Here is a 15,149-nt window from a genome sequence, read left to right on the forward strand (position 1 = left end):
AATGCAATTTTCTTCAGGGGCACAAATGATGGCAGCGATACACCCAAAGACCAAGCATTAAATGCAGCTTAAGGAACATAAAAGCCCAAAGTGTTAAGCTGGCTTCCAGTCACAAAATAAAAGATGTGTCCCTACAAATGCATGGAGGAATAGTGGTATTGCTGTTTCTGTAGTGTTGGCCTGGGGGGGTTGTTACTTGGGTTGGCTCTATAGTTGCTGCTTGGTTGGCCTGGATGTTGGTGGTTCCGGGTTTGGGAGTGGGTGCTGCCTCTTTCACGGTGTGTGCTGTGACTTTTCTGTGGTGCTCTTCTGTTTGCTGCGCTGGTGTTCTTCCCTTCGGTGGTCTGGTGTGGCATGTCCGCCCAGGTGGTGCTGGCAGTTTCAGATTTGTTTGTGGTGCATGTGCATGCGTTGGCTGGGTGTTTGCACTTTGGTTGGCCCACTTTTTTTGGTCTGGTGAGACTTGCTGGCTGACTCAATGTTGGTATGGGGTGTGTTTTGTTGTTTAAAATAAAGAAATAAATAAAAGATGGGTGAGTTCACCCTGTTTTATTGTTAATATGTATGTCTTAATGTGTAATAGGTTACATTCTAGAATCATGATGTTTACATGCTTGATTTTGTTTTTCTTTAAAAGATTAAACATGTCATTAGAATCTCATGTTTGTTGGCATTGTATTGTCACTGATGCCCTACACAAGGAGAGTAAGCCCCCAGAGGTCAATGCTATAGAGGCTGGTTGTTCCATTAATATGCTATATCCAAGCACATAAATGGAAAATTAAGTGAATTGAAAACCTGTGGTAAGTTGCACAAGCCAAAGGAATTACTCCAACTCTGGAAGGATTTTATGACATAGCTCATTCAAAAACCTGGGGAGATTCAAAAGGCATTAGATGCAGTAAGTATCTGTCCTTCAAGAGCCACCACACACAGACATGTTAAGGACATGGTCTATAAACATTGCACCTCTTATTTAAACCACGTCTGAATCAATGACAATGCCACAAGTGTCCATCATGGACCAAGAAGAAAAAGTACTGCACTATTGTTCAATGATTCAAAGTCTTCTGCTCAGATGAAAGTAAAGTTTACATTTTGTTTGGAAGTCACAGTTTCTCTGCTGGAGGAAGAGTGGAGAGGCACAGAACCCATGTTGCTTCCAGTTTGAAGTGTTCATAGTCAGTGATAATTTGGAGATCAATGCTGGTGTCAGTCCAATGTCTACTGCCAAGTACAAGAACATTGTAAAGTATTTCATCACATACCATTTAGCAGTCCAACATTTCTGCATTTTTTTCTATTGGTCTTATGTGCTAATCTAATTTGGGGAGAAACTATATTTTGGGTTTTTATTCGCTGTAAGCCCTTATCATAACAGATGTAAATACCTGAAATACACCACTCTGTGTGAAATTAATATTGTATATGTTTCAATTTTTTTAACTGAGATGGCCAAAATATGCAGTACAGACTTTAAAAATAACACTGGTTTAGCCCCTCTGGTGTCTGTGTTTATTTTACCCACTCCAATTTACTGGCAAATGCCTAGAACCTACAAAAATGCCTGATTTTACAGTAAGTGGGCATTTGTGAGTGAGTCTGAATGTGTGCAAGCAAGAGAGTGAGAGATCTGTAACTTCAGGCCAAAGAGAAGGGAGGCTGTGTACCAGAAGGGACCGGCGGCAAGCTGTGCTGGGTGCTGGTGCATCTGCCTTTGCTGCAAAGTGAGCAATCCAATAGCCTTTTGGCCATCCAATGCAATAATAAAGTTTGCCTTGGACAGTTAGAAGAGACAACAAGAGTGATTTACTCAGACAGGCAAAGAGAGACAATGACAGTGAGAAATGTAGGGAGGAAAGGCAGAGGAGTGAGCAAGTGACAGATGGCAAATGGATCCAGTACATCCTCACCGATACTGGCCTGCTTGGAAATTAAAGCTTAAGGGGAGAGAATGAAATAACTTGTAAATGTCACAAAATGTGTACTGTACAGAGTCTAAACACTGAACATGAGATGAGAGTTGGGGTATAAAACTAATATTGAACATTTTAGGGTAAGCAATTCTGCTTTCTCATCCCTCTACTTAGAGAAGTTTTATTAGGAGGGAAATATAACAACCAGATATCTTTAAAATCCATATACAGAGAGAGATAGTGGAGAGTATTTTTGAAAACAGACAGCGCTTGATTCATTTTTTTCCTTTTAAGGAAAAACAGATGTTAATGAGTTTTATATGTTTTTGGTTTTAGGCATGTTGCCAGAATGAAATTTTGTAACCGAGTCATCGCTGGCATATTAATTAAACACCCACGCATTTTCATCTATGACTGATCAAGATGGTTGAGAAAACGGTGCAACACGACACGAACAGTCAGCCAACCTGAGGGGTCCAGCCAAAACATTCCAATAAACACACACTTTAAACGGTTGCCAATTATATCAACAAGCAAACATTGAGAAAATGACAGTTAAAATAAATACATTTTTCATCTCACCTACGTAACACCTCAATGAGAGACAGCACAAAGTGAAGAAAACCTAAATCTGACACGAAAATCTGTGAAAAAGGTAAAGATTAGGATAATGGCAAGGAATCTCTCAATGTCGAAGACAAATTATTAAAACTGCCAATGGAGAAAGGCAAACAATGAAAATATAAGAATGGTTTGTTTGTTTTAATGCCAATAAAACTTTTCTTGATTATTATTTTTGTCTAAAATAATAACTCTTGTACGTTCTTGTCTTTGGAAAAATGTCAGTGTCATTTCCAATCAGAAACAAACTTTTTGTTGAACAATTTATCTAGCATGGTAATTAATCATTTTGTGCTCAACTGCAGATATGTGATGTATCAGGCAGGATAAGGAGCAAATATGTTGCTTACAGATGTTTTTAAACAAAACTCATGTAAATGAGGAGATCAGCTGGAGGCAGTATTAAATGCCAAGTGCAACATAAATATGAGAAAGATCTGACAACAAATTGAATACATTAGGGGATATACAGTGAGTCACCACCTATTCGAGATTCAATATTTGCAGATTTACCTACTCACATATTTTTGCTGTGGAACATATCTCCAAATTATAAAATTTCCTGCTGAAAATGCAGCTTAGAAAGCTGAAATACCAAGGTGCAATGCTACTTCTCATGATATTGACTATACTGGCAAAGTACTTTCCTTGGCATTGATTGGCTGTGCCCCCAACAGTTTAAATAAGGTTGGCTGTAGCTATTTGCTTCTGCGGTAGAGCTAAGATGGTTTTCAATGTGTATGCATTTTAAGGTGTTTCAACTTTTAAAATAGGCACTTGTACTGCTGTACTGGTTGACTGATGGAGATTAGCTATGAAGGGAGCAGAAGGCTAAGAGACAGAAACAAAAACGTAATGAAACAGCTAAACAAATGAACATTATGAAGGAACACACAAACCATAAACAGTAGTCTCATGACAGACAACACACCATCAAACGATACAAAAATGAGTCAAAAAACAAAACCAACACAAAAATCAGCCCCCGAGACAACACATTATAAATACATTAGAAAACTATTTTTTGAAAGACAACTGCCATCTGGTTAAGTATGTTGTGTACTTGAGAGAAATATTACCATCAGCAACTTATGCATTCAGATTACAGGTCAGTCTGTGTCATTTGCATTCAGTCGGCAGTCTCTGATTAAGTCCCTCCAGAATGCTTGCTGCTTTTGTCCAGCTCATCTTGGTGTGCATTTTATTTCCTCTGTGTTTTTATGGAAAGATAGATAAAGAAACACTGAAACATCTTTGACTCATCTTTATATTCACTAACCATTAAAGCATTTAGCGGCATCTTTTAATATGTTAGTCACAAAGAATTATCCTTTTTTCCAGAAAAACAATCTGTCCTTAGATTCATATGTTTTCATTGTGTTATCTAATGATTCATTTTCTGCCAGCAAATAAACCGGTGAGTTACTTTTAATAGAATTACAAACAGCATGATACCAGAAATGCAAATCTTCCATCAGGCAAAGGATTTACGATCAGCTAAACAAACATTTATCCTGACTAGGTGATCTATTTGTGTTTTTAAAGCTCTGTTAATCAGAGGTGTGTTTGCTGATGTGCTGACCTCCTGTCATATCAATTACAGCAACTTAGAAGCAGACCTGCTGTATTCTAATCCTGTGTGCGCGATACTCAGCCAGTCAGAACATCACCAACACTAATTGAGTGAGTCCAGAAATGAGAAGCATGCACAGGTCCTCCCTGAGGGGTAAACAGAGTCTACATCCCACACACAAGCAAACACACACACATGCGCGCCCACAAACTCATGCTAATGTAATTGATTTTCTAAATACTTCCATACTTTACGGTCACTGCCAAATGGAAATATATTTAAATAGTTTAGAAGATTATTTTAAATGTGGTAGAAATAACTTATGTATGCACCCACTGTGATATGAAATCTTTCTTTAAGTCCTCTCATATCTTACAGCTAAAAAAAAAAGCTCCTCTAAGACGGCCTGTTAGAGCGATGGCCATTGAGATTTCCTTTTCATTGCTTTGAGTCTTTCTTCATTCTTTCCTTTAGAGATTTGTACAGTAAAGTCTACGCTGCCTGATGCATTCAAGCAGGTCCCTTAGATTTGCTATTTTATTGAAGTGCGCCTTTTAATAGGAATGTACTGTGCAACCGCTTCCTATTGCTTCAGGACATCTAAGCCATTCTGCACATACAGCTGATATTGCAATAAAAAGTAGATACAAAACGTAACTTTTTTGGGGGGGGGGCTTTTATTTATTTTATTTGTATTAAATATTACCAATAAGGACACAGTGGACAAAAAATGTTTTGACAAAACACTTGTCATGTGTACAAGCGCCTGTGATATAAAGTGAGTTGGACAAAAAACTGAGCTGAATACATACAAAGTAAAGTATCTTTGCCACAGATGAATCCATTAAACAATTTCTTATTGAAGAGGTACAGTTTAAAAACAGTTTCAAATGACCACATAATGTCAGAATCAACTTCATCCACATGGATGTATTGCTGTTCGTCAAAGGTATCGACAGTCTAACTAGTCAGAGGTTCACAGTATGAATCTATTCATTTATTTCATCGACAGTGGGGAAAAGAAGTATTGAACACAAAGTTTTCTTCAGTAGAAACATTTCTAGCAAAGCTGTGAAATGAAATTACACACTGGATGTTGGTAGCAACCCAACTAACCAACGTGTACAAGAAAATCAAAATGCATAACTTCATACATTAGGTTATATGTGATAAAGAGGAATGACAGAGAGATTAGATGAACAGGTGAAGAACAGAAGGTGCAAACAGGGAGAGAGAACAGAAAAACACTGAGATATGTCAGTATTTACTGTACAATGTAATGTGGCTCCCTATAAGTGCAATTTAATATCAGATTGTTTGGTTCAAAATGTTGGTCTATAAAAGGTTTGAACAAACTAGGTAAAAGCAAAGAGCCCTTCCAAATTGTTTGCAAACATATTGATGGCATTTGTTAGAGACAGATTCCAAAACGTTTGGATTTTTCAATGAGCACCATTGGGGCTATTATTCCAGAACAGCAAAATGAAATATTATTTCATCATAAACCAGATCGTCCTTCCAAGATTTCTGACATTGAAGTCAAAAATAACCATCGACATTCAGCAAGACCTGGAATTATTAGATGCAGTTTGCTTGTAGAAAGAATAGGTAACACACTCTACACAATGACCTGAAAAGCTATGACTGTTTGAATTGAACAAGCCAATCAAACACTGGGAGGTTTGAGTCTGCTTAGGTGAGTTCTCTTTGGATGTTTGGTAGAGAAATGGTACGCCACATCATTATAGAACTAAATCTCACTAAAAGTGGAGTTTGGATGCAGGGACATGATGGTGTAGGGAAATTGCTTTTCACCTTGTGGTAGAGACAAACTTTATATAGCGAAATGGAACAGGTAATGGAAAAACATACAGGGAATTTTTTTAAGAATATAAAGACAGACATAAGGGCAGATTCCTTGATCAAGACCATGATCCCACAAACAAAGCCTTAATTGGTTTGAAATAAAAAAGATAAAGCTGAAATCTTTTTCATCTGATTTTCATCTTGGCCCAGTCAATCATGTGGTACCAATTGAAAATCCGGGAAAGTAAAGAGTACTTACAATTCTGCATAGATGAGTGTGCCAAAATTTCTTCTCTAAAAGACTCATGGCAAGTTATTGCAAACGCTTGGCTGCAGTTGTTGCAGGTTTAGGGAGCAATCCACATGGATGAAGATTGCTCCTAATCACATTTTCACAAAGGGCTATTAAGGTCTGAATTTTTTTTAATTCCTTAATAATAGATATCTTCATTTAAAAGCAAAGTATTTTGTGGTTACTTGTGTTGTATTTGACTAATAAATTGGTTTGATTTTCCTTTTAACACCACTGTAGAAGAAGTCCCAAGAACCTTCAAGATTTGATTGTAGCTGAGTAAATCACAGTAAGAGATACATGGGTCGACTTTGTGAGTCGCTACAGACATATGGTGTGTTTCCACATCAACACTCATATCAGAAATATATTTAAGGATTAAACTTTTTAGCATGTTTAATACTAATTTCCCCAACTGTCCTTAAAAAAAGCAGCTTTAATAGATACCTACCTGTATTTTAGACGGAATACAGCAGCAAAGTTATCTATTTAAAATAAATCTTAAGCAAAGATAATGTAAACAACAACAACAAAAACAACATGGAGTTTCTTTGTTTTCTGTTTAATCACTAAGGCCGGAAACGCTTTGGTTATCGGTCAGACCTTTGACTGCATTTGAAACTTAAAATGTGAAAAATATATTTCCTTTCATGTTTTAATTTCCCTAATCCCAACTAACAGACACAGACTAAAGAATCATAATATATTCTTTTAAACACAAAACAAATCAAAGTAATGTCAACATATCAATAATTTATGCGCAAATATACATTTCAAGCTAATTATTACAGGAATTAAAGAAAATAATTACAGTGAAAACTAAAAGTTTATAACAGCATAAAACATTTACATGATTATCATCATTTTCTTTTTAATCTTTACTATAGTCATGCCTGCTACCTTACCTGTAAGTCCCAACACACTTTCAGAAAACTGTTCCTATGGCAATTCATTTAAATAAGGCAAAAGCATAAACAAAAAAACAACAAAATAATCTCCCGAGACATGTAGTGTTTTCAAATGTACAACATCTTGATAAAAAATAAATAATGTACTGAGGTCCAAAAAGTTTGTCCACTCCCAGCAGTAAGAGCTCACCATCAGTTCATGATTTCAATTTAGAAACAAATAAAAAAATATGACTTTGTAAAAGACCTCAAGGCCAGATTTGAACTCGAATGTCAGACGTGGCCTCTTTCTCTTGTGAAACAACCAGCTGCCTCCCTCTGCGCTGTGTTCTTCGGTGCCGCTGAAACGAGTACAGCCAATTCAAACGAAGAGCAAAAATAAAACCTGTGTGGGCAGTTAAATACTCTTACAATATTTCACATGGTGTCAACAGCTTTATAACATGCAGCAGTGAGGGATGTAAAAAAAGCATTACTAAAGAGGTCAGCCAGTGACACGGAAGGATTGCCTGCAAACTAATGAAGCATCTAACGTTTGGCTCATGTTTTACTTGCGTTTGTCGTTATTTCACACTCAGTTAGAAAAACTGTGTTAAAATCAACACAGCTGTGTGTACCAGCACCCAGATAATGCTGCATTATACAACAATATAAGGTTTGTATCAGTGGACTTAGCAGGGGAGAGAGGAGAGAAAAAGAGATGAGGATAGAAGAAGATCCAACAGAAAGAGAGGTGATGAAAGGAAGGAGACTGTTGGCGAAATGCTGGAGTCCAGAGGTAACAAAATGCACATTAAAAAATGACAGGAGAGAGAAACTGGAGGGAACAATGGCATTTCAATCAAAAGATGCCAGAGAGTTGTTTTAGCGAAACAGACCACAAGCAGAACTGCGGCCTCCACCACTAGGATCAGAGCCGCTGGGCTTCAGGCGTTTCTTCGCTACTACCAGGACCTTTTCCCTCGTGATGTGTGCATTACAGCACACACACATCATTTACACAGGTTCCCCCAAGCCAGGTGCTATTTAGAGACAGACAAGGTCAACAACCGCTCCAACATCTCACCAGTCTGTAGATGCCAGCGGCGGTGAACTACTCGCTCGCACCAAGAACAAGTGCAAATTCCCACCTCCTGCTTGACTTTGTAGGATCCCTTTACCTCAAAGCCAAGGGGGAAAGACCAGTTCCAGGATTTGGTCAGTTCACAGAAAACATACATCAGTTGTAGTAAACCAAGGAGATTGTTATATAGTTCAGTTAACAAAAAAAAATAAGTCGTTCTGAAACACACCTTGTCCCAAAAGATGAGTCAGCAAATGTTGGCAGTAATGTTCATGTCGCTTAAACGACCTTGTAGACAAAAGAAACATAGATGGTAGTCTAGTTACAATGAGATATCATCATTCAAACTGAAACAGAAAGAACTCAAGAGAACTGGGTAAAAGCTTTGTAAAGTCTTTGAGTAAATATACAACTTTTTTACGTTTAGTTCCTTCTTTATACAGAACCCAATTAAGTAGTTATAAAAAAAACATTTCTCTTTCAGCTATAAGGGGATAGTTCGGATTTATGAAGTGATATTCTGTGAAGTTGTCAGTGATAGTTCCCTCAGCTGTTGTGGAAAGATGTCATATCACAGCAAGTTTGTAGAAAAGAAAACAAATTCCCAAATAGGTGAATAACTGACATTTCACTCAGAGGCACTCCTTGTTTTTGCTGATTTTTAACTATTTAAAATGCTCACACTGAAATTGTTTTCATCAGTGAAATACAATGCAGAACACTCGAGATCAGAATCTAAATTATTCACATTTTGTGCTGATCTTCACAAGGCTCTAAGTTCAAAAAGAAGAGCAAAAGAGTTAAAAAAAAGTCAGAGTAAACTAATTATTAGAAACAGGCTGTTCGTCAGTTGATCAAAATTTAAAAAGGCCGCCATTAAATATTCACAATATGGCTCTGGGTTTTAGCTCAATTTATGTCAGGAATTCACATTGTCACGACCTGCTGATGGCAAAGGCGGGAGGCACTTTGTCTTTGAACATGGCAGGAATGCTGAGTTGTGAGGTTTCTCTTAAATTAAAGGCTGATCCTCAACCCAAATGAGGGCATTTAAGGGCTCTGCATGGTTAAGCCAAACTAGTTCTCACCGTCGCAGCTGTGTGATAAAAACAGCATCATTTTGTTCTCGGCCTCATGTCGTCTGTAGGAGGTATCCTTCTACTGCATTGCTTACTTTTCTACAAACTAACTGTGATATGGTGTCTCTGTACAGTAAGTTAAGAAAATAACTTTAAGAGAAAAAAAATCCAAGCTATCCCTTTAATGTGATTATCCAGTATAATTCAGTTTGCTGTCATTCAACGAAGCGCCCATAGACATCAGCTGCCAATAACCTGCACAGGTTTTTATTACAAGCACTGAAGAATTTCTGTGAAAAATCTGTCAGACAAAACAATTTGTTTTATTCAAACTGGAGTATAACAATAGCTTATATAGGTTGTTGTTCGTTTAAATTTAAAATGTAATTTTATTTCAGCTTTATTATTTTTGTGAGACTCATTATTCCATCCAGTATAATGTATGTTACAGCTTAACCTTGTATTCCTGCAATTAAAAAATGTTGAGCAAAGAACACAAGTCATTTTCTCGAACGAAAAATTCTTCTCTCAAAAAAAGACTATACAAACAGGTTAATTAATGTCATGGAAGTTTTGACTGGTTTTAAAAACACTGACATGAAAGTTCATACTGAGACTTTATGTTGTAATGAGAATTAAGTTGCTGCCATATTAAACGCTCGGCTGTGTTTTTTCTTCTTTTAAAAATTTTAAAAAAGCATGCTGTATTACAAGGACTGAAGTCTCTTAACCTGGACCACTGAGGAATGAGGATTTGATTCAATGTGGGATTTGGCAGGTTGAGAAAAACATGGTCACGAGCAAAAATCACAGTCGGGTCCAAAAGTTCTTCAGCAGCAAATGGCTTCACTGTTACAGGCAGTCAAATAAAGAACTGAGCTTTAACAATGCAGACACCTCGTCTTTTCATTCAGTTTTACCGCCGTGCTGGTGCAGATGGCCGAGCAGAGATATCACAGGCGATGTCTTTGTGTCAAAGTGTGAGTTTTAGTGTGGGTGACTGTATTTGTGTGGAGTTTGTGTGTCTGTGGGCGTAAGCTCATCTGAACTGTCAGCATGACACAACGTGGGAGCGCTGATAGACGGGTGAGTGCCTTTTTTCAATCTCACTGCCTGATGTGTGTGTGTGTGCCCATGTGTAAAATCAAGCAAATTTCTAAACAAGTGAATCAAGGGCTGGTCTGGATTGCAAAGTGATTGTAAGCGCAATGGGAGGGGGGATTTTTATTTATTTATTTTTTTAAGGGTGAGTTTGGCACGACTATAACAGAAGCAGCAGCAATGTTTTCTCCTAATTATTAACCCTTATGATAACTTAAGCTGATGATATGGCTGCTTATGGCTGGTTGTTTTTTTTTGGCATCCTCAACTGTCTCTCTGTGTGAGGGCTTTGCAGTTCGGCCGTGTGCAGGGAATGCTGGAGGAAGACGTTTTTCCGGCTATAGCTATGCAGAGACAGAGGGCCGCGAGGTGGTTGTCCTAAACGGCCGGTGAACGCGGAGGAGGAGGAAGAGGAGGAAGCTGACGAAGGTGTGGGAGGTGTTGGCGAGGCCCGGTCTGATGACGAGATGTTTTGTGTGGAGCTCCCTCTGCTTGCGAGGCTGTGGAGACTCGAAGAAGCGCTGGCCCCGACTGCACGAGGGATTAGGCTTGGCGGATGGTGATCCCCGCCTCCTCTCTTCACCCCGCCGGACTGACTTGCTCCACTTCCTCCTCCTCCTGGTGTTAAGGACTCAGAGGAGGAGGACACCCTCTCAGGCTGCTTGGAGCAAGGAGGTGAAGCTGTGGTGGAACATGGGGGCTGATATGTACTGGTCTGGGCTGGTGTGGTGGGTGAGGTCTGGACGGAGGACGGGTCAGAAGAGCCAGAAGCCAGATTACCAGCAGTGTTCCCAGCTCCCTGCTGGTGGCGCTCCTCCCTGGCAGCATGGCGCTCTGCAGCAGCAGTGGGCCGACAGTGGTAAGGGTGGTGTTGGTTATAGTGGTCCCCTCCTTGTGCCGCTGACGCTCCCCGCACCAGCCTTCGCTCCCTTGGAGCCAGGCTGATGTTGCTGTTGCCGAGTCCTGACCACCGGCCTGGAAAGCTGATCTGAGAGAGAAATACAGGAAAACAGACAGATATCAGAGAGACTTCACTGAGAACAACTCACTCTGCTCTTTTTGGCAGGGAGTATGTGACACAACCTGCCATTTTTCAAATGTTAGTCACCGAACATGTCTGTCTCAGGAGAGTAGGGATTATTTGAGAACAAAACACAGTCAGACAGAAAAAAATGAAGAGACAGGCAACATGAGCGAGTTCTGTCCTGTGTTCACGATAGGTTGTTAATTGGATGACATTTGGAGAATCATCTCTTTGGACCTCTAATTGTCTCTGAACCAACCATTGCTCTGTAACGAGTAAACATACACCTTCAAAGAGAAGCAGAACAAGGCAGTACATTTATGGAGATATGTTATTAAGGTACGCTTAAATCCTTACTCACAAGGCAATGGGCTCTCACTGTTTATCACACACATACACGCACACACACAGAGACACAATAGGGAAGATGGCACATAAAGCTAGATGGCAGAAAAAGGAGCCACCTGTTCTCTTTCACACTCCACTGCACCCCCTTATGCAACATATCTCATCACTGCCCCTCTTCTCTGTAGCTCTCAATCTCACACACTTAGCAGCTGAAATCACGCCGGGACCAACTGTGCAGTGTTCAGCAAAGAAACAAAATCTCATCTGACACTGAACCTCGAGGGAAAGTGAGCGAATTTGACATTTTCTAACACAATGGTTCTCTGTTTGTGTGTGTGTGTTTTTCCCTCTGTGCTCCGTGCATATGCATGAGCATGTGTCTGTGTAATGTATATAGGCTCCTGGTGTGCATGGGGCAGCATGATGCCTATGTGCTTTCATTGTGTTTCCACGTACCACAGCTTACAAATTAATGTAAAAAGAAAAATCATGTTGAACCTGTCAGCAGAAATGTGATTAGCCAGCACACAGCTAACCGAAAGCATGAAGTGCTTAGACTGCCAGCTGCACATGTGCTATTATTAACCTGCAAACAGAGGAGAGCTGCTTGGAAACCAGTGACCACAACAATCATAAAGTAATCATACTTTCATTTTAGGCAGAAGAAAATGTTACTTCTTCTATTTAACAGGCCAAATTATCTAAAGAAGTTCCATTTCTAGTGTTAAGTTGATGCTTTGGTTCCATATTTTCCAAAATTTGGTAAAAGTACCACTAATACTGGTAGAGATTTTGATATAAATTACATTTTGCGGTAAAAGTGTTACAGTTGGATCTACAAAATGACATGTTCAGGTGACCAGCCAAAGACCATTAGAAATGCAAGCTAATAGTTTCTCTAAGTTCACCACAGAAACGTCTTTACCAAATCTGATTGCATAACACTGTGTGTAGTTTTTGTTTGTTTTGTTTTGTTTTCTGTTTACTGGGAAGCTGTATTTCATTTTAAGTTCAGGTTAAAGAAACTTTCTGACCTTTTCCATTTTTCATAAGTTAAAAAAAAGATCTAAACATAAAATAATATAACTAGGTTAGTATGTTTAGAGGGAGTGATGTGGCTCTTCATTCTGGCTTTGGAAGAGGAGACCAAATCTTGTTGAGAAGTTGCTGAGGGGATCATGAGAGCTTGATTTTCCATCCACATGTATAGACAACTCTTACAATTATGTCCCCCAAGGTATTTTGTGGGGTGTGTGCTGTGGGAGTATAGTGTGCCAGAGATGCATTTAAAAACTACACAGTCTTTGTGAAACAAACACAAGAACTGGTTTGTTGTTGTTGGCACAAAGTCTAGTTTATTTCCAATAGGACAGAAGTCTAAATCAAATGAATGGTTAATGACCAGGTCTTTGCAAAACTTTGTAACATACCAAGGAGGTAATTCAGCTATTTCAGTCAGATGTTTTGGAGCAGAAATCAATCCAAAAGTTGCAGGACAGTGGGACTCAAGGACTGGAGTTGCAGACCCCGGCACTAGGTGCTGCACTTTGCACCAATTCTATAGGAAGTGTTCACAGATGGGACTCCACTGTTTGGTCACAGAGAGGAAAGACTCCATGACTAAAAGAATAGTATTCTAAGTGTACAAGTGGTTTAATTCATCTTCTTCTGCAGATTGGATGGATTAATATACCTAAAAAATGTTTTTATGTCTATAGAATATATGTACATCCATCCATCCATTCATTTTCTTACACCCTTATCCCATTGGGGTTGGGAGGGGTGCTGGTGCCCATCTCCACTATCAACATGTGAGAGACGGGGTACACCTTGACTGACAGGCTTGTCAGTCCATTGCAGGGCAATGTATGTATATATATTTAAGTAATAAATATATATATGTATTAAGACAGACGAAATATTAGAAAATACTTTAACGCAACAAAGACAACGTAATGTTAATTACAGAAATGTAGATAGTAGGCAAATTTTCTCTCAACACCAGACTAGAAATCTTGGTCTGTTGTACGATTTCTATCTTCCAACATATGAAAGGATTCTGCATAGGTTAAGCTCTTATTCAAGCTGCTGTATGAAGAACAAGATCAGGTAAACACATTCAAGGATGATCTTCAAGATGAAAGAAATGGGAACAAGGACAACCTCTTTCAGAACCACTTTGTTCATGATATGGATCCTCAGTTTGTGGGGTTTAACAAAGTAAACTGTGAAGCGATTGTCTGATTGTGTTTTTCATAACACCTTTAATGCTTGGATTAAAATGAGAAGAAAAAGAGAAAAGAACTGCATATTTCCGTCTAAAAACACCTAGTGTTATTGGAATAAATACTCTTTACTGTAGGTTGTTTTAAAAAAGGAGTTCAAAAAGGGCTCTCCTTGGTAAGTCCTTTGAACCTCTGTTCTGTATGTCCGTCACATACATTATACCACACCTTCAGGATAAAGGAATGCTAATTGACGCACTCATTAGCTTCAAATAAATAAAAACGTGAACTGAAGCTTAGAAATCTGCACTCTAGCAGCTGAGCTGCAATACGCTTTCATGCAACACTCTGCCAAAACATCAAACAGTGTCGTTGTCCATACAGCTTACTTAAAGAGCTTGGGGAATGCATCCCTACTTTCTAATGGACTCTAATGGGTGGATAAACACTACAACACATCTTACACATTCCTCGATCTAATGAAGGGGAGTGAGAATTAACACACCAGACACATTTTCAACATGGGGCGTTGTGAAGAAAACATGGGGGAATTGTTACAGCGTTGAATATCTGCTGTGCACAATGTATGCGGGGCGGCTTAATTAGGGCTAAATCACTAATCTTATGAAAAAAAAAATGTAGTTGTTTTTCCACCCATAGACATCTGAGAAAACAACAGAAGGTAAGGCTCAAATAGTGAGATACAAGTTGGCAGGCGCCTTGGAAGTAAACAATTACCAGAGACTGCATTAAGTGCTGATTGAGGAAACATATGTTGTGTATCAAAGAGAGATTTCTAGTCCATCTGAAAATGACACCATGAATCATCTTCGATGGATCAAATAAAACCTCGGTGGTTAAATTTGAGTGCATGTGGGTGTAATGTACACAGGTACAACAAGTTAAGGTTGAACAAAAAGACAAATACAAAAAGCACAGACAACCAAGGAAGACAAGATAAAAAACACAGGAGGTGAAAAAGGAGAGAATTGATGAGAAAGCGATTAAACACAGAGATAAAGAAAAATGACTTCAAAACTGGAGCGAAGAGCAAACTGTGGAGAAAAAAGAGAACAAGACTGATTTACAAACTCAGGTGTCCTTTCTCAAGTACACGCTCTGCGGCAACCAGGCTGCCAGTGTGTGTTTGTGTGCAAACACTCTGGAGAGTACCTCGGTCTCACACATGGTCC

At 39.0% G+C, this 15,149-nt stretch overlaps 1 protein-coding gene across 1 annotated transcript in view; it reads right to left on the reverse strand.

The window, feature by feature from the left end:
- Positions 1–4,764: 4,764 nt before the first annotated feature.
- The window catches only part of ccser1 (coiled-coil serine-rich protein 1), a 144,977-nt gene continuing 134,592 nt past the window's right edge, over positions 4,765–15,149 (reverse strand). The window contains 2 exon segments of the mRNA XM_032578460.1: positions 4,765–10,647; positions 10,649–11,347. Coding sequence (XP_032434351.1) covers positions 10,624–10,647; positions 10,649–11,347 — 723 coding nt within the window. The 3' untranslated portion in view covers positions 4,765–10,623.

The sequence above is a fragment of the Xiphophorus hellerii genome, chromosome 12, assembly GCF_003331165.1.
Source record: "Xiphophorus hellerii strain 12219 chromosome 12, Xiphophorus_hellerii-4.1, whole genome shotgun sequence".
NCBI lineage: Eukaryota > Metazoa > Chordata > Actinopteri > Cyprinodontiformes > Poeciliidae > Xiphophorus > Xiphophorus hellerii.